Consider the following 22125-nt stretch of genomic DNA (forward strand, 5'->3'; position numbering starts at 1 on the left):
ATGTACCTTTTTACCACAAGCAAAGAAAAAATAAATAAAGGAGATTTCACTTCAAAAATTATCATGCTGGATAGGACCAAAAGGAAAAATGACTACAATGAATACAGCTGTTGCTAATAAACGACGTCGGACGAGCGCAATTAGCCACGCCACGAAGCAGCCTCATTACGTGACAAACATGCCAATCGCACCGCCCAACATGTGGCATACTTTCCACCAGAAGCAACACGTGTCGACATGTTAGTGGATTAGACGCCATCTATAATTGACCGTGACCGTGGTACTAGATGGGCAGCCACCACACACACCAAACGCGAAAGAAAGTAAAGGGCTTCGCATTTTCGAATAAAAGAAAGTCTATCTTTATCATCACCACCACCTCTCTCTCTCTCTCTCTCTCTCTCTCTCTCTCCTCCTGGCCCTAGATTTTCTCTCTCGTTTTCGTCCGTTGTAATTTTCTCGAGAAAATGGTATGCGACTTCTATAACTCCCTATGGTATAAGACTGTGATTTAACTTCAATTCTAACCTCTTCGCTTTCTTTGTTTCAACGGTTTTTGATGATGATGATGATAATGGTGTGTGGAATCATGAAGTTTGATAGAGAACTTTTAGGTGAATATGTGAAAATTTTCGCCAGATTACAAGTTTTGATCAGGTGTTTTTGCGGTTTAATGATCTGAATTGTACCTTTTATTTTGGGGGAATAAGTATGTTGGACTGGAATCGGCTTGGTTATTTTGATGATCTCTTTTGGTATTTGGGTCGATTGTTGCTTGTGCTTTTGCTTTGATGATAACAGTGCCTCATTCTCTGATTACTTTAGTGTGAGTCACCTTGCATTTTGCTATTTTCTTTGAAATTGGCACTTGCGTTAGTATTTGGCTTTTGCGTTTGTGGCTCTTCAGGCAATGACTAATTTTAGGTGTTGTTATGTGCCTTTTAACCAGAGTTTCTAATTTCTAATTTTTGGTTTATATTATATATTTATTTCCTCAACTATAAGGAAATTTTGTGGTGTGGCGTGTTATCTGCTTCTGCCACTTGGTTTGATTGCTTTATTTATTTATTTGTTTATTCTTTTAATTTAATTTTTGATGGCTAAGTGAATGATAGTGATGAATGATATGGCTCTTAGATGCTAGGAGGTAGTGGCAATTCCTGAGAAGGTAAAAATCTTATTTTCTTAATTTTTTCTTTTTTACTAGATTTATATAGGCTACGAATTTGGAATTTTCTTTCTGTCTTCCTTTCCTTTACATTAGGTATTATGGCGGAAAAAAAAAAGAAAATTCATGGTAATTGGAAAATGATTCTTCTCTAATGAAGAATCTTAGAAATTGTGAACTCAGAACTGTAAATTATATGCTAGATATTTGAAGAATAACCTGAAAATGAAAAAAAGGGGGGAAAAAAAAGAAGTGTGTTAAAAGTACGATTCTTTTTGAAATATTTATGGACAGTGAAGACTATATATTGGAGATTGATTTTACAATTATATACTGCTGGGGACTGGGGTGGCACCCATAAGTTTGTCCTCGAAGAGAACAGACTAATGTGAGTATTTTGTGGAGGGAAAAATGACTCCTGTAGTTGATCAATTTTACAAGATGAATCATGTAAATTAAGCGGAATATTTTCATTTTTAAAGCTTATATCAGTACAAAAAAGCAAACTGGTCAAGGGATTATATGGACGGTGCTAAGTAGGATCACAAAGATGGTAAAAATCAAGTGTCTACCCTTGAAAGCAAAACTAGGCAATCATGGGGCTTAAAAAGAGAGTTTTAATTTTGTCATTGTTCAGTTCTTTGATTAGTTCTTGAATATTGACTAATTAGATGTTTTCATCAAATCTAAGAATATTGTGGATTTCCAGCCATATTATGTCTCCTAGTTGATCTTCAATACTGACTGGTATTTCTTTCCATTTTCAGGCAAATGCAGCGTCTGGAATGGCTGTGCATGATGACTGCAAGCTGAAGTTTTTAGAATTGAAGGCAAAAAGGACCCATCGCTTCATTGTCTTTAAGATTGAGGAGAAGCAGAAGCAGGTAATTGTGGAGAAACTCGGTGAGCCAACTGATAGTTATGAGGACTTCGCTGCAAGCCTTCCTGCTAATGAGTGCCGCTATGCTGTCTATGATTTCGATTATGTAACTGATGAGAACTGCCAGAAGAGTAGGATTGTTTTTATTGCATGGTAAATAGTTAATTTTATTCATTCCAAATTATTATTAGTCAATTCTGCTTTTATACTTTTTTTTCTGTTTTATCTATCTATATATATATTTATTTACTGTTGAAATACGTGTGAAGGTCTCCTGATACATCCAAAGTGAGAAGCAAGATGATTTATGCTAGCTCCAAGGACAGGTTCAAAAGAGAATTGGACGGTATTCAGGTAGAGTTGCAAGCTACAGATCCTACAGAAATGGGTCTTGACGTTATTAGAAGCCGATCAAATTGAATGTAGGATACCTACAATGTGATGGAGAAGCCCATATTATTGGGGTCACTAAGTGTAACGTTTATATAATTTGAACCTATAATTTGCTTCTTCATCGTGTCTCTATAGTATTTTTGGATTTATGGGGAGGGTATCCCCTTTCAATGTGATATTTACGAACATCATTTATATGACGTTTTGTGGGGGGTATAGTTCTCACCTTGGTTGCTTGTGAATCTCTTATTTGATCATTTTCTATCCTATGTATCTCTCTTCCTTCGTCGGATGCCAGATGGTTTCTCTCTGAGAAGAATGAGAAATCCATCTGGACTATTACAGTTGTCTTGTGCTTGTCCATGATGCGTTACTAGAACCGTGGTTGGATGCAAACTAATGGCAGTAGAAAGGCATGAGTGGATTCCAATGGAAGGAAGCTTGACTTTATCTCTTGAACTTAAAGGTAATTTTTTCGAGGGATATATTTAATACTTTAAATGGATGGTAAAATTAACTTTTTTTTTTAAAATTTATCACTATAGTTAAAGAATTAAATTGAATAATTTTAAATGATAAAGTTAAAATTTTTTAATTTACTACTATGATAAAAGAATTAAATTGACTATGAGTTGATGATAATTACAATATAGATTTTAAAGTTTTTGATTATTAATAAAATATATAATTTTTTAATTTAAATTCTATATTAAAATTAAATATATTTTATATTTATATTTATATAATATTAAATATATTATATTAAATAAAATATTTATTATATAAAAATTTTATTATATAAAAAATATATAAAAATATATTAAAGTATTTTACTAGATGTTTATATTTAATATTATAAATTATATATATATTTTTTATATTTGATAAATTTTAATTTCTATATAATATTATTGATTATGTATATATTTTTTATGTTTGATAAATTTTATTTTTTATTAATAATATTTTAAATAAAATAAAATATTATATATTTTAAATTCTGAAATTTTTTATTATATTTTAAATTTTTATTAATATTTATTATATTATATAAAAGTGAAAATAAAAAATAAAAAATAAAATAAATATAATATAATATTGTTGTAATAAAAATATGTATTTTAAAAATTATTTTATTATTTCAATAGAATTTAAGGGATTATACTGTAATTTATAAATTATTTTATTATTTCAATAGAATTTAAGGGGTTATACTGTAATTTATTGTTAACTTATATCAATTCAATTTAATTCTTTTGACTATAATTATATTATATCAATTTAATTTAATTTTTTTAGTTATAATTATAGTAATTAAAAAAATTTAAGTTCACCATATAAAATTTAAATTGTCGGATATAAATATAAATTATCATAAATATTTAAATTTTTTTATTTAATAATTTTTTATTAATTTTTTTAATTAAACTCATTTTAAATATTTTAAATTTATTTTAAAAATATTTTGATATTTATTAAAAAAGAATAATTAATGGAACATTAAATTATAAAAAAATAAAATTAAATAGAATTATAATCACAATTTATATATTAATTATAATATAAAAATATATAAATTATAATAAAAAAATAAACAATAATTTTATAACAATAAAAAAAAATAACAAAAAATTAGAGGATGAGAGATTGTTATGATAGTATCAAACTTGTTTTTTTTTCCTTAATGATATTTAAAAAAAAAAATATTTAATTTTTCAGGTTTAATAAATTCATTACAATGTTTTTAAAGTATTATAAAATCTATTAATTAATTATTTGTTAGTTTTTTTTTAAATGGAAATTTAAAATTGGGAGAGTAGAATTGAGAACTCTTAAATTTACTTAGATGCACTTACCAGCAGATTAAATTTGTGAGTGCTATTTATTAATTTTAAATATTAAATATTTTATTATTTAGTTTTGATGGTATAAATAAAATTTATTATAAAAATTAAATTAATTAATATTTTATTTTAGATTTTTCTCATCATTTAATAGTTAAAATTAATAAAATGACTAATTAATAAATTTTTTACTACTTTATAGTTTTAATATATTTTTAAAAATTAAAAAACTTATTAGTGAGTTTTACTAAATTTAAAGGATTAAATAGTAATTTTTCTTTTTTAAATAGTAATGTCTTTAGTATTTTTTAATATATTTTTATTTAACATATATTTAAAAAATATATTTTTCATAATGTAATGATAAAATAATATGAACAAAGGATACTATTAAAAAAATATAAAGTTTATTGTTGTTATTATATTATTTGTATTTTTTAAAAAAATAATAAATTACCTTTTAATTTTTAAATTTTAAATAATTAATAAATTAATTTTTTTAATTTAATATTTAAATCTCTTTATAATTAATCTGTTTAAATTAAAAATCTCTTAATTTTCTTAAATGAATAAACAGTATTTAGTTTTAATATAGTCAATAAATCCATCGTATACTTTTAAAATCATATATTTAAATTTTTTTATAATAAATTTATTCTCATTTATTAAATTATTTATTTTTTATTTAAAAAAATAATTAAATTTTCATTAATTTTTTCTATATTATTTAATTTAATTAATTTTTAACGGTTGTTTAATTTTTATTATTAAAATACTTCAATATTTATAATTTTAAAACCTAAAAAAAATATTTATAATTTCAATTATTTTTAAATATGATATAAATTTAAGAGTATTTTCAAAATAGATTTAACCTTTTGAATTAATATTATAATAAATAAAAAAATTATAATTTTAAACGAATTAAATATAAAAAATTTAAAAATTTAATTTTAAAAATATAAAGACTAATTTATTAATTAAAATAGAATTTACGACTAAAATATAATGTATACAATTAAAATTTTTTATTAATTTTAAAAAAAATTTAAATATTTATAAAAATATTTTAGATATTTAATTTTTTTTTTAATCAGTTACTAACGAACTTATATAAACGACAGAATCTCGAATTTAAAGGTATTATTATATAGAAATTTAAATATTTAATTTTAAAAATATAAAAATTAATTTATTAATTAAATTGAAATTTATAGACTAAAATGGTTATCTTTGTCGGAGTGTTTACTGTTGCATCCAAAATTATAAGTATAATATTTTATTTTTTATTAATAAATATTAATTTCAATTTTTACGGTGTTGGGACAATTTTCTGTAGTTTTGGGGCTTCCCTCCAAGCAAAACGAGCATGAGAAGGAAAAGGAACCCCCTGCTACTGCATTGCGGAGGTTATTTACATGTCAATATCCAATGCAAAAGTACTATCCTTCTTCCCATAAACCATCTTCAAACTTTAATGGGTAAACATGCACTGCCATTGCGTAGATTATTCCATGCACTGACAGCAAACCATAAATTTTCATTTTTACCTTCAGATGCTATAGAAAATTATCCCAACCTCTCCTCATGCAAAGACCTATACTCTCTCCTTCAAGTTCATGCCCGCTTGATAGTCTCAGGTCGTCAAGAAGACCATTCTACGAATACCCATCTTGTCAAGTCTTACCTTTCGTTTAAAAAATGCGACTCTGCTCGTTTCTTGTTTGATTCTTTGCCAAACCCAAGTGTTAGGTTATACAACTCTATGATACGAGCTCATGCAAGTGTGAAAAATCACCAAGGAGCTATTCAATTGTATCATTGCATGTTAGGCAAACACTTGGAGCCAGATAAGTATACGTTTACGTTTGTTCTGAAAGCTTGCACTGGTGCATTAGAGTTTAAAGAGGGCGTTTTGGTTCATCGGGATATAGTACTTAGAGGGCTAGAGTGTGATGTTTTTATTGGGACTGCTCTTGTTGACATGTACTGTAAAATGGGTGATTTACAATTGGCAAGAGAAGTATTCGATAAAATGCCCAAGAAAGATGTTATAACGTGGAATGCAATGATTTTGGGCTTGTCGCAGAGTGTAAATCCTAAAGAAGCACTGGGTTTTTTTTGGAATATGCAGTTGTGTGGTATGGAGCCTGATCTAATAAGCATTGTGAATTTGGTCCCAGCTGTTTCGAGTTTGGGTGATATCGATGCTTGTAGGTCCATACATGGTTATGTGATTAGGAGGGGTTTTGATGCAGTTGTTTCGAATGGGTTAATTGATATGTACTCTAAGTGTGGGGACATTGATATGGCTAGTCATGTCTTCAAACAAATGCAAGACAGAGATGATATTTCATGGAGAACAATGATGGCAGGTTATGCACATAACGAGTGCTTCTTTGAGGTTTTGGATTTATTTGATTCCATGAAGAGAGAGAATGTTAGGTTGAATTACATATCAGTTGTAAATGCTCTTTCGGCTGCTGCAGAGATGAGAGATTTAAGGAGAGGGCAAGAAATTCAAGATTATGCTAGACAACAACGAATTGACTCAGATGTCTTTGTTGCTACTGCTATGATGACTATGTATGCAAAATGTGGAGAACCAGAGGCGGCTAAATCTCTGCTTCGAGAGCTTAAGGTAAGGGATTTGGTTGCTTGGTCAGCAATCATAGCTGCTCTTGTTCAATCAGGGCATCCTGAAGATGCACTGTCATTATTTCGGGATATGCAGAATGATTGTTTGAAAGCAAACAATGTTACCGTCATGAGCTCACTTTCAGCTTGTGCAGAAGCACAGTCCCCAAGATTAGGTAAAAGCTTGCATTGTTATGCTGTTAAAACCCATATTGACTCAGATATCTCACTTGCAACAGCCTTAGTTTCCATGTATGCTAAATGTGGATTCTTTGCTTGTGCATTGACTATATTCAATAGAATGCCATGTAAAGATATTGTGCTGTGGAATGCTTTGATAAATGGGTACACCCAGAATGGTGACCCTTATCATGCAATGGAGATTTTCCAGAAAGTGCAGTCATCCGAAATATGCCCAGACTCAGGAACGATGGTTGCTTTGCTTTCAGCATGTGTCCTTTTAGATGACCAAAACCAGGGATCCTGCATCCACGGAAAAATTATTAAGTATGGGTTTGAATCTGAATGCCATGTAAAAAATGCGCTCATTGACATGTATGCCAAATGTGGAAGCCTTTCAACTGCCAAATTATTGTTCAATGGAACTGACTTTAAAAAGGATGAGGTATCTTGGAATGTACTGATTGCAGGATATGTGCACAATGGACAAGCAAAAGAAGCTGTAATACCCGGCTCGTTCAGACATCGGAATTCTTACCGTCCGGAGGAATTCGAGGTTGTCGGAGCCTTCCCTAAGGGTAAAACAAAGGTTTTAAGATGGTTTTAAGTGGTTTAAAGGTTTTATGTTAGAAAGGAATATGAGTTTTGAAGAGAAAAGACTAAGGAGGCAAAATGCAGGTTCGGCCGCCGAAGGTAATGTTCGGCCGCCGAAAGTGCCTTAGGTTTGGCTTCCGAACTCCAAGTTAGGCCGCCGAACGTTGCATGGTTTCGCATGCAGGTTAGGCTGCCGAAGGAGGGGCGGTTGACCACCTATAAAGGGCTCCTTGCTCTGGAAAAAGAGGAGGTTTCTCTCTCTTTTTGGGCTAAGGTGAGTTCATGCTTTCCTTGGGTTGATTTCATGGTTTCTCTTCAAATCTTTCAAGGTTTTCATGAGTTTTCTCCTTGAATTCAAGAGTTGTGAGCTTGGAGCAAGGAGGTGGAGCTTGGAGACTTTTGGAGCTTGGATCTCCATATCTTCAAGTTTGGGATCACACCAGCCTTTGTTCTTCAAGAGGTATGTGTTGATCCTTATGTTTTCTGATGTGTTAAACAAGTTTTATGGAGGGAGAAGGGAGTTATGCATGAGTTTTTGCATGAGTTGTGCATGTGAGGGTTTAGGGACCCTTTGTGCCTTTGTTTGTTGTTTGAGTTGTTTTTGGGGTTTTGGGCTTGTTCTAAGCCCCTATGTGTTAGTAGAAGTGTTTATTGCATGTTGAGTAAGGTTTGGGGGAAGTTGAGTATGAGGTGAGCAAGGTTCTGCCTAACTGGAGAACCCAGCTTCGGCCGCCGAAAGAGGGTTCGGCCGCCGAACGTGTTGAGGAGGTGGTTTCGGCTGCCTAAACCTGCCCCCGAAGGATTGGACTTTCGTCTCTGGAGGGAAGGTTCGGCCGCCGAAGGTGCCGCCGAAGGAAGGAGACTTTCGTCTCTGGAGTGTGGTTTGGCCCCCGAACCATGCCCCCGAAAGGGTTCGGCCGCCGAAAGAGGAGATTCGGCCGCCGAAAGTATGTGAGTTTCGGCTCTGTTCAGGACATTCGGCCGCCGAACCTGCCGCCGAAAGTGTCCTGTCCAGCCTTCTTTTGCATGCTTTATGTGATGGTTTTCAGAGGTTCAGAGGGGTTTATAGGGGATTGTTTAAGAGTGATTCTGAGTATGTTTGACACCTCATTCGAGTCCATTTGCTTCAGGATTGGACCCGAGAGAGCGAGGAGGTCATCAGAGTTAGAGAGTTCAGAGTCAGTTCAGTTTCTGCTAGAAGAGCAGAGGTGAGTAGAACGAAACTTAATCTTGTTTTTTTAACTACAGACACAGACTGTATGAGCATAGTTCATGCATCATGGATGCTATGATTTATAGTAGGGTGATTTGCATTAGAATCACGAAGTTGTTGCATTGCATATTATGTGATCAGAGATTAGGTGGACCCAGGCGACTCCAATAGCCTAAGCTTCGGCTCCTGTCATTGTGTCAGGTCAGTGTTGACAGAGGGTATTTTTGGGGTCATGTCTACCTTAGTGAGGATTGGACCAAGGCGACTTCAATAGCCCGTCGAGGGAGTTTTGGGGTCATGTCTAATCCAAGATATATTGAGATGTTTGTGTTGTGATGCATTTTCATAACGTATGAATGAACTGTTTTCAGTGTTTCTACTCACTGGGCTTTAGTAGCTCATCCCTTTCCCCTAACCCCAGTGTTGCAGGTACAGAGTAGCTGGGAAGTGAGAAGCAGCAGCGTGTCGATTGCAGTATTGAGTGTGTAATAGAATAGTGGACATGATGTATAGTAAAGAGATATTTGTAAAAGATGTACTAGATAGTCAGTTGAGTTGTATATGAGATAGAATGTGCTTTTGCCTATAGTAGTGTATGTTGATCCCTTGAGTATATGCATGTATCCTGTTTTTCACGTTTAATCAAACCAGACTGCATAGATGTTGTGGGATGATAACCCCAGTGAAGTATAACTGTGAGGGAAGATAGGGTTTAATTCCCTTGACCCAAAGACCAGTGCAGAGGAAAGACCAGGTTTGATTCCTGTGATCCATAGAAAGGCCAATAGAGAAGACCAGGTTTGATTCCTGTGACTCTATGGTAACCAAGTTAACTTATGATATGCTGACCCTTACAGAGTGGGTTCTATGTTTCAGCGCATAGTGCATGGAGGTTACTTGGTAGAGTATCACTGGTTTATTACAGATAGCCCTGAGGGCTAGTTCAGATTAGTATGTCTGAGCTTTTGGTTCATATGATTGGACCTCCAGAGAGTGTTTTACAGGTTAAGTCTGGTTGTGTTACAGACAAGTTGTAACAGTTAGTAGTCCAGTCGGATCATGTATGGGATTTGAACAGATACACAGAGTTCTAGATAGGCTTACTACGGGTCTAGGCGGCCTTAAGTCGATCTGGATCCTAGTGCCGAGCAGTTTGGGCCGTTACAAAGAGGGTACCGGTTTCCGGGCTGTTACAGATGGTATCAGAGCATAGGGCCTCTAGAGTACGGTGTGCTGAGCTAAGATGCTCAGGGATTAGAGAGATCTCACATCGGAACGAGGTTGTCGTAGAGGGCAAGCACAATAAGATAAGATCATGTCCACTAGGATAGGATGTTGCGTCCTGTCTTGATGATGTGTATGCCATGTTTATAGGCATGTGCATTTTATGATATGTTATGGATGCCTGTTGGGAAGATCCTCTAGCCCTCAGTATGCATGAGATGAGATGTATGATAGAACAGACCAGGTGTGGCTTAGTCGCCACTGGCACAGAGTAAGAGCAGTTCAGGCGAGACTGTAGTGCCCCTGGCATAGTGAGCCATAACGATGATATGGATATGTAGAGGGCTATTGGTGACCAGTTCATCCATGAGATGAGATGCTTTGCATGTGTATGGGGTTCATGTGTTATCACATGGATCATATCATGATGATATGCCCATATGATGTTATGTTTATGTGGTGCCATGGTTGAGGTGGACTCGTGTGTAACTACATGGGCCAGGTGCTGCTATGGTTTCTGTGTGTGTGCTCTTTTTCCGCAGGCAGAATGAGAGGTACTCGTTGATCCATGAGATTGACAGGAGTTTCTCTTGAGAGGAAAGGTATAGATACTTTCCCCTTGTTCTGTCAAGAGTGCAATAGTGTAGCATCAGCCGAGAGGGTACATCAAAGGACCTAGGAGGTCTTTGATGCAGTCAGAGGAGGACTGGACCCTAGAGGATGTCAGTTGATGAGCGAGGTTAGCAGAGAGAGATGTTCAGAGAAGAGATAGTAGCTAGAGGTTAGTGTGCCAGAGAGGGTACTGAGAGAGTTGCTAGGAGATGCTATGGTCTCGGGTTTTATAACCCCAGGTATAGTGAGAGTGATCTCTCATCTCTAAGTGCAACCCCTAAGAGAAGAGAAGAGTAAGAGAAAGAGTAAAGGAAGAGTAAGAGAAGAGCAAGAAGAGTAAGAAAAGTAATAGCAGGAAAGGAAGAGAAGAAAAAGAAGAGTGAGTTCAGGAGAGGTTAGAGTCCGATCTGGGATTAGACCAGTAGTCGAGGCAGAGGAAGAGGGTCAGCCTCTTATCCCTCAGGGGTTTCCATAGAGAAGGTCCGTCAGCTTCGGCTAGGATCTTCACCCAGGCTCAACAGGAGGCAGTCGCATCAAACACAGTGGTGCCAGGTATGCTCACTTTAGAGTGTTTTGATGGGCATGTTTTTGTGAACCCTATTGTTTTTCTACTCCTGTTGCTGTGAGAGCCAGATAGGATGGGTTTGATGACTTCTAGGCGTAGAGTGAGAGTTACCTCTTTGGGTTAGCCGACCCGAGTATGATCCATCAGAGGCGGGGCATGTAGCGAGTGGATGCCTTCCAGCTGACCTTTTGGTTCTAGATTGGACTGTTAGATGTCATTCTAGTGATGGAGTGGCTAGCTACTCGTAGTGCTACCGAGTCAGTAGAGCCAAGGTAGTTAGGCTCCCAGTTTAGGATGGATTAGAGGTAGTCCCTGGGAGGGACAGAGTAGATTGCCTAGAGGTTTGATGTCAGCCCTACAGGCTCAGAGTTTGCTCAGGAGAGGTCGTGAGAGGGTTCTAGCTCCTGTGAGAGAGTTTAGTCGTTGGGTTAGGGAACCAGCCTCTGTGTCTGTTGGAGAGAGTTCTTCGACGATTGCCCAGACGAGCTGTCAGGTTTATCATCTGTCAGGGAGATAGAGTACGGAGTAGGAATGGTGTTTGGATTCAGACCCATTTCTTTCCTTCCCTACAGGATGGCACCTGCAGAGTTGAGAGCGTAGTAGAGAGCCGTTGTGAGACTTGGTAGATAAGGGTTTTATCCGACCTAGTACCTCACTCTGGAATGATCCAGAATAGTTGCGGGAAACGAAGGATGAATCCTTGAGGCTTGTAGCGACTGTAAGCAGTTGGACAAGGTCACTACCAGGGACAGGTATTCCCATTCAGGATTGATGATCTATTGGATCAGCTAGCAGGAGCTGGTCGTGTTTCCTAGATAGATCTGAGATCCGGGTACTACCTGTAGTGAGTTCAAGTTAGTATGAGTTAGTCGTGAGAAGTCAGTAGAGGAGCAGCTAGTTTAGTACAGACGAAGAGAGAAGGGCAAGGCTCAGAGTGTGCAGCGAAAGCTGTTGCTGTGTAAGAGACGTTGTGGTAGTACTGGAGGTGTCTCCTAGAGAGGGGGAGATCTCCGGAGATCTCACCTGCTTAGCTCAGTTGTGTTTACTGTGCTAGGAAGACCGAGAGTTTTCACTCCAGTAATACCGAGTCTCTTTTCTGTATGCATGTTTTAGAGCAAGAACATTCGGGGACGAATGTTTTTGTAAGGGGGGTAGATTGTAATACCCGGCTCGTTCAGACATCGGAATTCTTACCGTCCGGAGGAATTCGAGGTTGTCGGAGCCTTCCCTAAGGGTAAAACAAAGGTTTTAAGATGGTTTTAAGTGGTTTAAAGGTTTTATGTTAGAAAGGAATATGAGTTTTGAAGAGAAAAGACTAAGGAGGCAAAATGCAGGTTCGGCCGCCGAAGGTAATGTTCGGCCGCCGAAAGTGCCTTAGGTTTGGCTTCCGAACTCCAAGTTAGGCCGCCGAACGTTGCATGGTTTCGCATGCAGGTTAGGCTGCCGAAGGAGGGGCGGTTGACCACCTATAAAGGGCTCCTTGCTCTGGAAAAAGAGGAGGTTTCTCTCTCTTTTTGGGCTAAGGTGAGTTCATGCTTTCCTTGGGTTGATTTCATGGTTTCTCTTCAAATCTTTCAAGGTTTTCATGAGTTTTCTCCTTGAATTCAAGAGTTGTGAGCTTGGAGCAAGGAGGTGGAGCTTGGAGACTTTTGGAGCTTGGATCTCCATATCTTCAAGTTTGGGATCACACCAGCCTTTGTTCTTCAAGAGGTATGTGTTGATCCTTATGTTTTCTGATGTGTTAAACAAGTTTTATGGAGGGAGAAGGGAGTTATGCATGAGTTTTTGCATGAGTTGTGCATGTGAGGGTTTAGGGACCCTTTGTGCCTTTGTTTGTTGTTTGAGTTGTTTTTGGGGTTTTGGGCTTGTTCTAAGCCCCTATGTGTTAGTAGAAGTGTTTATTGCATGTTGAGTAAGGTTTGGGGGAAGTTGAGTATGAGGTGAGCAAGGTTCTGCCTAACTGGAGAACCCAGCTTCGGCCGCCGAAAGAGGGTTCGGCCGCCGAACGTGTTGAGGAGGTGGTTTCGGCTGCCTAAACCTGCCCCCGAAGGATTGGACTTTCGTCTCTGGAGGGAAGGTTCGGCCGCCGAAGGTGCCGCCGAAGGAAGGAGACTTTCGTCTCTGGAGTGTGGTTTGGCCCCCGAACCATGCCCCCGAAAGGGTTCGGCCGCCGAAAGAGGAGATTCGGCCGCCGAAAGTATGTGAGTTTCGGCTCTGTTCAGGACATTCGGCCGCCGAACCTGCCGCCGAAAGTGTCCTGTCCAGCCTTCTTTTGCATGCTTTATGTGATGGTTTTCAGAGGTTCAGAGGGGTTTATAGGGGATTGTTTAAGAGTGATTCTGAGTATGTTTGACACCTCATTCGAGTCCATTTGCTTCAGGATTGGACCCGAGAGAGCGAGGAGGTCATCAGAGTTAGAGAGTTCAGAGTCAGTTCAGTTTCTGCTAGAAGAGCAGAGGTGAGTAGAACGAAACTTAATCTTGTTTTTTTAACTACAGACACAGACTGTATGAGCATAGTTCATGCATCATGGATGCTATGATTTATAGTAGGGTGATTTGCATTAGAATCACGAAGTTGTTGCATTGCATATTATGTGATCAGAGATTAGGTGGACCCAGGCGACTCCAATAGCCTAAGCTTCGGCTCCTGTCATTGTGTCAGGTCAGTGTTGACAGAGGGTATTTTTGGGGTCATGGAATGTGATGCTCACAGGGTATGCAGTTCATGGGCAAGGGCGCCGTGCTATTCAACTTTTCTCGCTTATGCAAAAGATTCATGTCAGTGTTGATTCTTTATCCTTCCTCAGTGTGTTGTCTGCTTGTAGACATGCAGGTTTAATAGATGAAGGTAGGACCATATTTGATTCCATGCACAAAAAGCACCATCTTGAACCAGGTTTGGAACATTATACTTGTATGGTGGATCTGTTAGGTCGGGCTGGATTATTTGATGAAATTTTGCATTTAATCGAGGCCATGCCATTGGAACCTGATGCCAGAGTGTGGGGTTCCCTACTGGGTGCTTGTAAAATGCATTCCAATGTCCTGTTAGCGGAATATGCACTAGATCATCTTGTTAAGCTTGAGCCCAAGAATCCAATCCATCATGTGGTTTTATCAAATATCTATGCTAAATCTGCAAGGTGGGGTGATGCAGGTGAGACGAGATCAAAGATGATCAAGTCAGGGTTAAGGAAAAGCCCAGGATGGAGTTGGGTGTGAGAAAGTGCGCAGGTATAAGGTGTACTTGCATTTGGATTGGGGAGACAGCGGCTACTGACAAGTAAAGAATATGGCTTTATTCTGAAACATTTATTTTAAGTGGACTGGAAAAGAATATATGTTTCCTGACAGGACTGGTTTGCTACAGGATGTGGAGGAGAGAACTGTTGCTTTTAAAGCATGGCTGATATTAGCAATAGTTTTTGCTCTTCTGAAGCCCAGATGATTGTCTAGAAGCATAAGAAATTCTAAATTTTCACAGATCGCTGTGCTGCCAGACATATCCTTACGGAAATACCAAAGCTGCATGATGAAAACTCGTTGTTTGAGGAACTGCTATTTACTCATTCCTTCATTCTGTCATACCTTTGCTTGTGCAGTTATTGTTGGTGGCAATATGAAGAAGAACAAGCATTCCTTTCCTTGTAAATTTGAAAGCAGTGGACAAAATAAGCTAGCTGCTGTGTGGAGTATTCATCTTTAGCACACAAGAAGCTCCCTCGATGAAGATTTGACTGTTATAGTTACATGATATATTAGCCTGAGATCCACAATGGATGGACCGTGAGCCAGGAAAAGAATATAAACTTGCAATAAAACGTCCTACAGTGGCAAGAACATATTGATCGAGGCCTATCAATGATCATTACATTGCTTGGACTAATTATCATTGCATTATATTGGAAGATATCTTATATGTTATTCTTTTGAGAAGGTAATCAACTCAATTATATCCATGTTCTTGCTGTTTATGTTTTCAACCTTTTGTTAAATTGTGTTCAGTGTTTTTGCACTCATTTGCAGGTTGGAATGATTTTTCTGGAAAGATGAAAGATTAAAAGCCAGCCTACAAGTTATAGCATTGGAAAATTCTTGTATGCATCCAGGTGCGCACACCTGTCTAATCTAAAGTTGACACATTATTTAAAGTTAAAGAAAATATTATTTAAAACACGGTACTAACCACATATTAATAGAATATTCTAATTTTTAATTGTTTGGATATGCAAATTGACTTTTACACTTAGGTGTGCATAAGAATTTCCCAAATTATTTTGTATTTCCAAGAATTTCACATAATTTATTTCTGAGAATATAAAACATTAAACTAGTATTACTATTTTCTCTTAACGTGCTTTTTTTAAATAGCATTTTTTTTAAAAAAAATTCAATCATATTGTTAATTATATATATATATTTTTAAATTACAATAATAATGGGTGTGGATTTCATAAAAAATCATTTAGAAAGTGGGTTAATTTGAGATTAAATTCAAATAAATTAGTATACTAAATCATTGATAAAATTAAAATAATAATAATAATATAAATTATTTTTTAATATTATAAAATTTAATTTAAAATGAAATGGCAAAAAAACTGACCTTTAAAGAATTTACAATTACCCTTTAATTTTAAAAATTTACCAATTAGATCATGAATTTTTAAGTTTTAATTAATTATACTTTAAATTTTGCTGGTATGATAGAATAACATGGCGATAATGTATCAGATTATGTGACAATTTCGTTAATCTTTAACAAAGACATCTTACGTGGAGATACTATTGGAACACCTATAAAAATATAGGATTTAATTGATAAAATAAAAAATAACATGGTGCAATTGATAAAATTTGAAAAGGATTGTATTTTTGTGATTATCTTTATATAAAATTAATAATAAAATAATAATATAAATATATTATTTAATATATATTTTAATTATTTTTTTTATTATATATAAGATACGTACTGAAAGACTCAACTGGATGAAAAAACTTTAATATTATATTAAATTTGAGTAAACTTAACTCACTTTGAAAATTAGCTAAAGAGAATGGAAGAATTGTCCAAAATCTTTATAAAGGCACAATGGCTGTTATATAGTTTATAATTATTAATTACTGCACTATCTAAATTTAGAAGTTTTTGTTTTTGTTCTTTTTTCTTTGTTAGTTCATGAGCATAAATTCAACTTTTTCGTTCAAGGTTCATCAACTCCCCTGTGAGCTCCCATTTTTCTTTGCAAATTCAAAAAGTTCTCTGTTCAATACTTGCAGATACCTTTCAGAAATTGACACTCTGCGTGGACCTCAAATGATAATGAGCGATGGAACCACCATGGTCACAGAGGTGGTTTCAGAAGATGACTCCCATATTTGTCTCTATGTACTGCTTCAGGACATGCTTAAGGTTGGAGACGTGGTTGTCGGTTCGAAAGGGAATGGAGTTTCAAAGGATGTTCTTCTTCCTGTTAGATGATAGTAGTTAGTAAAAAGTCATCAAATCCCATATCTAAAATTTATAAGAAACAATGTGTTTAAGCCTTAAATGACCAAATCAATTAAATTTGGTCGATGAAAAATTTTTGGCCAAAGATGAGCCGTTCTAAGAATTAAAAATAAAATTTTTAAGTTCTTAAATTTATAGTTGAATTGTACAGATACAAATGTTCAAAGACCAAAAGTGGCAACTACTATCTAGTAGTTGTTTTGTAATAACCATGTCTTAAAGAAGAGACTATAAATACTTTGCAAACAAACTGCTTGCTATCAACTTCTTACAATTTCTTGCAGACATCTACCACATTTTTCCACTGTGTTTTTGGGAGAATTCTATAATTGTTGTATAGAGACTTTACATTAATCCTAACAGGAATCTGCTATCACGTGCAAAGCCAAGTCTGTTTTTATTGGTTATATTTTCTAACACTTCCAGCATATGAGGAGAAGTAGTTCAGGCAAATACACAAAACACAACACTCATTCTCTAGATAAGAACACCATTCCAGGAAAATAGAACATCACATTGCATTGTTAACATTATGCAACAGACTTGTTTATTTAAACATTTTAATTTAGTTGATTTTTTTTTAAATCTATTAATCTTTATAATTTTTAGATTAGATTGTATCAACCCTCTTACAATAAGTGAGAAAAAGAAAGAAGGGATGATAGAAGAGATCAGATCGACTATCTCGAGAATTCTAGTAGAAGTCATGAGATGGAAAATTGAAATTACAGGGAAGAGAAAGGATAAGATAGTAGAAATAGCACAAAAGACAAAGCAACAAGTAGAAGCAAAAATTTGAAATTAGAAAAGGCAAAGAAATTGCATTTTGGATATAATCTTAGAACCGCGTGGTAATAATTAGAATTTTAAAATTTAATTCTTCATAAATCATAGAATAATTAATGAGCGGGTAAATGGGTACTTGACGATTACCGCCTGAGCTTGAGAAAGCTTAAACAACAAGAGTCAAATTTGAGTCCAATAAGGACTCAATATGTAGCTCCAAGCTCCGTATTAGTTCAGGGCCTGTCCAGACAGATTGAGTTGGGCGCGAGCTTGTTCAAGGGATCCTAGTCTCACGTTCTTAGTTTCACGTATCTATTAGCCTTAACGGAAAAGCAAATCCCATAATGTTCGGTATTGTGTTCTAAATGGTGTCGGATGCAATTAAATGACTGTCTGACGAGAGAAAAAAAATATTATCAGTGTAAATATAGCATAACGATATAGGTACAAAACTATGGCATGATTATACGTAAAAATATATATATATATATATAAAAGAAAAAAAATAGAAATCAAAATTATTAAAATATACCCTTGAGTTTACACCCATATTTTGAATCTTAAATATCACATTATTTGATCTTGAATAATTAAGTGTAATCTAAAATATCTCACTCTTAATATCTTAATCCCTAATTTAAAATCTAAATTTACTAATTGAAAACTTCTTAACTTCTTAAATGAAGTTAAATTCAGGGGTTTATTCAAAATAGAGTTTATATTTTAGCTTATGAAATAATAAAAATAAGATGCTTTAATAAATTTAATTAATATTTAAAAGAAGTAAATAAATAATAAAAACATTTCATATACACTAATTTTAAATTGATCAAATTTATTTTAAAATTAATTATAATTATAATAAATTTAATTATAATCATAATTAAATATAAATATTAATTTTTTATAATTTACTACAATGGTAATAAATTTAAAAAATTTAAATGTTAAGGTATTATAATTTAAAATTATGTAAATTATCATATTTGAACGTAAAGCGTTAACTTTTTAAGTCTAATAAGCCTTAATAGTATGATTATTATGTTCAATAGGTTAATCTACTAGTACTAGTGTGTATATGTTCAGCCTACAGTTAAACTGCTATCCTAAACAATGAAAGCCACTAGGTTTTATAGAGGAGGATTGTTTTGGGAAGGTGCTCGGGCATGGCGAATTCGAAATCGAACCTTCCCAACAGATTGCGATGCCATCACTGTGCAGGTCCTCTTTCTAAGGAGATGGTACTTCTTCAATCCACCACCTATCCTCTCCTTTGTTTGTTAATTCTTCTATTGATCACTCAATCAACTCATCCGTGCTATGAAATTTGAGATTTTTATGATTTTGCTTGCAGGAAACTAGCGATTGGACTGTTCCACCTCTAATCAGAGATAGCTTTTCCATGGTATTACTCTTTAGTATTTATGCATTATTTTGGTCGTGTTAAATCTCGATTGTGAATTATATTTTCAATGTTGAGCAAGTCATGGGCTTTGTGCGTGTGTGTTGAGAGTTGGGAAGTAGTTGGTGAATTCTCTATTGTAAATTGTTGTACTTTGAATTCTTGTTTGGCTAGTTTTGTAAATTCAAATTATCTATTGTAAACAATGAAAGCCACTAGGGTACTTTGAATTCAAAATCCACTAGGTTTTATGCCAGTGGATTTTGGAGATAGGGCTAACTTATGTTGATAGGGTTGCTCATATTAACATACTGCTTGTTTCAGCAAATATTCTAAATTTTATTTTATGTCTTATTTGAACTGTGAATATTTGTGAAATTTTGATTTTTGAGCTTTTATAGAGGTATTTGCGGTTCTTTTTTAACAATTTGGCATTTGGGCTTATTTTCTCCATTTTCTATCATGGTACAGATTGGTTCTGCTGTTGGTGGTACGGCAAGCGCATTCTATGGATTCAACCATGGTATTCTTTTCTTTTATTTTTTCTTGCGTTTTTGCTGATTTATTAAGTTGATGGTCATGGGAGCTTTTTTCCCCCCTTTTTGCTGACGTGTATGTTTGCTTATGCACAGTGATTCCGGTTGTTCGAAAGTGGGTAAAAGGACCAATGTGGCTGCATTTTCTTATTGGTGTAAGTTTCCAAATGGATTTATATGATTTCAACTTCTTCTCCTCATCCATCTTGTGCTCCTAGTGATGATGGTTTGTTGCTCCATGCTATCGAGTTGAATATACACATATATATATATATATACACATGCACGAGCATTCTTTTCACCTAATGGTAAATAGGCATGGAACCTTGCAGCTAAGAAGTTGTAGTAATTGTCTTACAGTTTATACATATGTTCCATTCATTAGCGGCTTTACATATTCTAAAAGCTAGGTATATAGTTTTGGCTGCAAATTGGGATGAATACTTGTTTTCGTTGAATCTCATATTATTTGCAAACCTTGATGATTCTCATGTTTTTCTTGCAACTGTGCTGAGTTACTGCAGCCATGGTATTACCTCCATTGTGTAGACCCCTTTCGTCTATAGGCTAAGCTTTGAACTTAGTGCTGGTAGTTAGGCATCATGAACAATAAATACTGTAAGCTTGCCTGGGATGTGCAGCAATTTTAACTAAACAATCGGAAATGTTAAAATTATGAGACATATGTCGTATAGCACATCTATGAAGGTATTAGAGATTTCTTTTTTCAATTGCGTTTTCAAGAATCTATAGACGTACTTAATTAATTAAAATGGTTGGTCTAGAAAATATGAAGTTAATTATGTGAACAAAGTTTTGGTTTTCCCTCTTTTTTCCACCATTTAAAAGAGAAAATGAGGAGAGAAATAAAGAACATTCTGTCAATTGTGAATTGGTGAACAGGGGGCCTCATCCAACCACCTGAGAAGGGAAGCTCTCTGGTGAAGTGGGGGCCTCATCCAATCATCCTAGAAGATAAGCTCTCTGTCCATTAGTATAAGAGAGGCCATGGGCATTTCAATTTAACCTCCTGATCAAGGATATGAAAAGTGAATACTTTGTGACAAAGCACATACTTTGTCTCAAAGTCATGGATGCATGCATTTATTAGGTGCCCCAATAGATAATGCTCTGAAGCAATCTGATTATGCATCACCCTATACCTGAAATAGATTATATTAGTGTTCCCTTTTTTTTCTTTTTTTTCTTTTTTTTTTCATTTTGGAGGTCAAATATTTGGCTGCACAATTTGGAGGTAGCCTTGTCCTGTTGCATAAATAAACTATTCTTCTCCATAGTGGTTTGAACTTTAAATCTCTTACGAATTGTAACCATATTTACTTATTTATCCTTTATCCATTCATTCTAGCTTTTATGGGGCTTCATATGTTAATTGACCATGCATTGGTAATAATACTTTGTCCTGCATCTTTATTTTTGTTGGGAGTCTTTTTTAACTGAAGTTTTTTGTGCATGTGCAGGCACCACCTGTAATAGTATTCTCTTCAGCCTGTGCTGGTTTAATAGGTCTGTACTTCTTAATATTGTCTATAAAATTTTGTATTGCTCAATAGATAGGTAAGTGAGGTGAGTTCGGAAGCAAATGATCATGCTGAGTATGGACTGTGGACGATAATGGGGGAAGCGATGATCTCTTTGCCTCACAATTTCCTAGTAACTAGTTAGCTACCAAGTCACTAGAGAGCTATTGCAATATGTGCTACTTCCTATTCGGGTGCCCCATTTGCTAAGATTTGATTTAGGGTGATAAACTTTTGGCTTGAATGTTCAGCCTGAGTAGAACCTACTTGTCTAGAACATTGCATTTTAGTTGCATGCTGAACCATCCGTGCAATTTCTTCAATCATATTATAGAAAGACCTGCCCACTCCAAACCCAACCAAAAAAATAATAATAAAAAGGAGAAAAGAACCTCTCTTTCTAATTATCTTGTGCTACATAAAAAAATTCTTTGCTTTTTTTTTTTTGTCATATATTTTGATAAAGTGATACAAGTGGCTAAAATATTGTATAGAAGAAAGGGTGTGGTGGGGTGATGAAGGCCCTAGGATCCATTTTCTTGTGTAGGCGGTCTTTAGAGCTGTTGTCTTCATTACAAAGTAAGGATATGATTGTGTGCCTTTTATCAACCTGCTTCGATTGAATATAACACACATAAAGACCTATGTGGTTTTTCCATATGGCCCATGTTGAAACTACTAACAGTAGCATCTCTTGAAAATCTACAGGTGGTGCCGTTCCAGCACTAGCCCAGCTTGCTTCATCTTCTTACCATGCGTCGGTGTCGTCTCCTTCACGACCTCCTCCACAAGATCAGAAGATGCATAGCTCCAGAAGTTCCTCTACTTTGTGAGAGAGACACAACACAACACAACACATATAAATGCGGTAGTGTGAATAGACAGATTTAGTTTTAGATATGCTTGCTAGTGTGTGCTCACTCCTGACAGAAGGCTTTGTAATCCTGATTTTTTGTTATTTTTTTATTAGTGTTTTCCAAATAAAACCTAAGGTGTTTAGTATTGTGCTTTCTTTAATTAGCGTTACTAAATT

General features: G+C 35.2%; 3 protein-coding genes across 4 annotated transcripts; all 3 read left to right on the forward strand.

The window, feature by feature from the left end:
- The first annotated feature begins 293 nt into the window (after positions 1–293).
- Positions 294–2708, forward strand: LOC110619768 (actin-depolymerizing factor 1). 2 transcript variants are annotated; one of them, XM_021763317.2, is made up of 4 exons: positions 309–470; positions 596–614; positions 1936–2201; positions 2318–2708. In XM_021763317.2, the coding sequence occupies exons 3-4, from the start codon at positions 1954–1956 to the stop codon at positions 2466–2468; spliced, it is 399 nt and encodes a 132-aa protein (XP_021619009.1). In that variant the 5' UTR covers positions 309–470; positions 596–614; positions 1936–1953; the 3' UTR covers positions 2469–2708. The 2 variants fall into 2 exon arrangements, with proteins under 2 accessions (XP_021619008.1, XP_021619009.1); XM_021763316.2 differs by lacking the exon at positions 596–614 and having other exon boundaries at positions 294–470.
- Positions 2709–5581: 2873 nt separating this feature from the next.
- Positions 5582–17077, forward strand: LOC110619060 (pentatricopeptide repeat-containing protein At2g39620). The gene is made up of 4 exons (XM_043958163.1): positions 5582–7706; positions 13986–15249; positions 15339–15421; positions 16596–17077. The coding sequence occupies exons 1-2, from the start codon at positions 5655–5657 to the stop codon at positions 14532–14534; spliced, it is 2601 nt and encodes an 866-aa protein (XP_043814098.1). The 5' UTR covers positions 5582–5654; the 3' UTR covers positions 14535–15249; positions 15339–15421; positions 16596–17077.
- A 1616-nt stretch (positions 17078–18693) lies between these two features.
- On the forward strand, positions 18694–22094 carry LOC110618658. Its single transcript, XM_021761846.2, has 6 exons — positions 18694–18854; positions 18968–19018; positions 19487–19538; positions 19648–19706; positions 21033–21078; positions 21801–22094. Exons 1-6 carry the CDS (start codon positions 18780–18782, stop codon positions 21923–21925), a joined length of 408 nt encoding a protein of 135 aa, XP_021617538.1. The 5' UTR covers positions 18694–18779; the 3' UTR covers positions 21926–22094.
- Positions 22095–22125: the final 31 nt, after the last annotated feature.

Source organism: Manihot esculenta, chromosome 7 (genome assembly GCF_001659605.2).
Source record: "Manihot esculenta cultivar AM560-2 chromosome 7, M.esculenta_v8, whole genome shotgun sequence".
Taxonomy (NCBI): domain Eukaryota; kingdom Viridiplantae; phylum Streptophyta; class Magnoliopsida; order Malpighiales; family Euphorbiaceae; genus Manihot; species Manihot esculenta.